This window comes from Branchiostoma floridae, chromosome 14 (genome assembly GCF_000003815.2).
Source record: "Branchiostoma floridae strain S238N-H82 chromosome 14, Bfl_VNyyK, whole genome shotgun sequence".
NCBI lineage: Eukaryota > Metazoa > Chordata > Leptocardii > Amphioxiformes > Branchiostomatidae > Branchiostoma > Branchiostoma floridae.
The window spans coordinates 3,060,943-3,063,921 of record NC_049992.1 but is presented as its reverse complement, the minus strand read 5'-3'; the positions used below and the strand labels follow the sequence as shown (position 1 = coordinate 3,063,921).

Sequence of the window (2,979 nt, the reverse complement as noted above, 5' to 3'; positions counted from 1 at the left end):
AACACTACTATTCGACTTGTGGCACAAGACACGTTAATAAAGGTTCATTCATTCATTCATCCATCCATCCATCCATCCATTCATTTATTCATTCACTCATCCATCCATCCATCCATCCATCCATTCATTCATTCACTCATTCGTCCATCCATTCATTAATTCACTCATTTCCTCATTCAAACAGTCACTCATTCATCCATCTATTTATTCATTCACACATTCATTCATTCCCTCTCTCCAGGAGAACATTGAGTTCCAGTTCTCGCTGGGCTGGCAGGCGCTTGTCCGGAGGTTCCTCGGGCCCAAGACGGCCAAACGGGCGCTCATGGGATACGATGACACGGTGTGTAGAAGGTTGTTTTTACGGTTGAAACTAGGGGTGGGTACCGGTACACCGAGCGGGCAAGTAAGATTTTTCAATGAGTGAGATTTTGATATACATGTACTTGTTACTTTTCACAGTCATGGCATCAACCATTGGTCAACACAGAAAAGTAGAGCCAAAAGAATTCCACTACTGGAAGCGCAAAAATACATAGAGAAATGTTACTTAAATTTCATGCAGGTGAAAAGTTGGTTCAGGCAATTATATTTTTCTTATATTTGCAAGAAAGGACAAGTGAATTTTTGAAAACTTGTTAAACCCTGTGCATTGTGCATGATGACCCCATGCTGACCCTCCTGTTGTGTGACACAGGTGCCGCGACCTTTGCCCCCTGCGGAGGTCGGAGAGGTCGTACTGGCCCCCCACGTGCAGGACCTGATGGCTCAGGACGCGGAGATCATGGCCAGGTTCATCACCAACCTGGCCTCCATCTACTCACGATCGTCTGTGGGGGTCCTCGTCATCACAGGGGTGGTGAGTCTTGTTTTGAAATGGCAGTTAGTATCACTACTAATAGTAGCAGTAGATTATACTGCTGCGTGGGCCCCTGACACAGGTAGGCAGCAGTCGGCTAGTCTTCACACCACGCTTCCATGCGGCTCTGTCCAGTGGGTCTACTCGTTAGACCGCACATGTAGGCCTAGGAAAAAATGTTGACTGTGTTTCTGGAGCACAGAGATCATGGCCAGGTTTGTAGGTTCTTCTGATTCAGTTTTAAAGTGTTGCTTCTAGAGGCAACATGTCTCCAAGTTGCAGCGACCAGGTTTTCCATGAGAGACCCAAGTCTCTCTGGTCGCTTTGTAGTTGAAGTCATGGTCGCAGAGGTCATGGCCAAGTTCATCACCAACCTGGCCTCCTTCTACTCACGATCGTCTGTAAGGGTTCTGGTTATCACTGGGGTGGTGAGTCTTGTTTTTAATTAGGCTACTGTAAGTAAATTTTATGATTGACATCCTCTACAGACTCCAACTCTAATGTGAGAGTGCAAAAATAAAAACATGGGCAAAGAAAACTAAAAGACATTTTATAGATAGAGACCATAAACATTGTAGCAAAGGTTGAAGTGACAAAACATGGCAGTATCACACCCAACAAGTCAAGAAGTACAGAGAGTGATACTAGTGGCAGCCTAATAATCACTACTGTACAACTGTTCTCAAGGCTACCACACGACATACCATCCCATTTTTGGTATTTTGTCATAATGTTGCTAGGGTCGCGAGTGGTCATTTTGGGCAGGTTAGACTATACTGTCTATTTTCTTAACTTGAGATGATGTTTGTGGCCTTTCTTTCCCCAGATCTGGAAGGCGGTTGGGTGGCGGCTGATCGCGGTGACCGGAGGTTTGTACGCGCTGCTCTACCTGTACGAGCGTCTCACCTGGACCAACAAGGCCAAGGAGCGAACCTTCAAGAAACAGTTTGTGGACTACGCCTCCGACAAGCTGCAGCTGGTCGTCAGTTTTACCAGTCAGAACATCAGCCACCAAGTGCAACAGTGAGTCAGAAGATACATTGTATGTATTAGACCTTACACTATTACAGAAGACTTTTATTGTACATTTTTGCCCAACTGAGCATACTACAGGCCACAACAAAGACAAAACATACATACATGTAAAAGATCTAGCTTTGTCATGATGTGTTGCAGTGTAATGTATGTGGAAGATGGGAGGGGGGGAACGTTGAAGAAAGTTCTAGTCCTTTCTGCTCCACAGGGAGCTTTCTGATAACTTTGCCCAGTTGTGTTGCAGTGCAATGCATTTGGATGTGGGAGGGGGGCATTTATGCAAGTGTTTGTCCTTGATTGTTCTAATGACCTTTTTGCCCCACTGGGAGGTGTCAGATAACTTTGCCTGGCTGTGTTTCAGTGTAATGTACATATGGATGATGGGAGGGGGTTGTCCTTGAAGGTGTATGTCCTTGAAAGTTCTAATGCCCTTTCCACCCACAGGGAGCTGTCTGATAACTTTACCTGGCAGTGGCAGTGGTGCAGTGTGTGTAATATACATGTAGAAGATGGGAGGGGGGTTCTTAGGAGCTACATGCCCTTGAAAGTTCTACTGCCCTTGTGACCTTGAAGCAAGATCTAATGCCCCTTCCACCCCACTAGGATCTTTCTGATAACTTTGCCTGGTAGTGATGCAGTGTAGAAGATGGGAGGGGTATGTCCTTGTACGTCCTTGAAAGTTCTAATGCCCTTTCCGTCCCACAGGGAGCTGTCCGGTAACTTTGCCCGGCTGTGTCGCCAGGTGGACGTCGCTAAGGAGGAACTCCAGCGGGAAATCAGCCAGCTCAACACGGAGATCGACCAGCTGGAGGAGGTGCAGCAGCGCGCCAAGCTGCTCAGGTCGGTACTACAGCTGGTGGAAGTCCTTTTCTATTCCATCCTAAGGCCATGTTGATTTGATTATGTGGATGACGTCTGCGCATATCAATTTTTGTCTGTTTCCAAAAAAAGAAAACTTTTTGACCATGTTACAAATTGTACAAAGCAGCTGCAAAATGAGCAAATATGATATCTGTTAATTGCAAAAAGATATTGGGAAATTGATGCTATAATAAAGGGTTAATGCCCCGGCCCGAGGTGTATAT

At 45.9% G+C, this 2,979-nt stretch overlaps 1 protein-coding gene across 4 annotated transcripts in view; it reads left to right on the top strand.

The window, feature by feature from the left end:
• LOC118430427 (mitofusin-2-like) overlaps positions 1–2,979 on the top strand; it is a 16,815-nt gene that overhangs the window by 12,252 nt on the left and 1,584 nt on the right. For all 4 annotated transcript variants that reach the window (XM_035841290.1, XM_035841289.1, XM_035841288.1 and 1 more), the window contains 4 exons: positions 242–343; positions 698–859; positions 1,686–1,882; positions 2,600–2,734. In XM_035841290.1, coding sequence (XP_035697183.1) covers positions 242–343; positions 698–859; positions 1,686–1,882; positions 2,600–2,734 — 596 coding nt within the window. The remainder of the gene's footprint in view (positions 1–241; positions 344–697; positions 860–1,685; positions 1,883–2,599; positions 2,735–2,979) is intronic.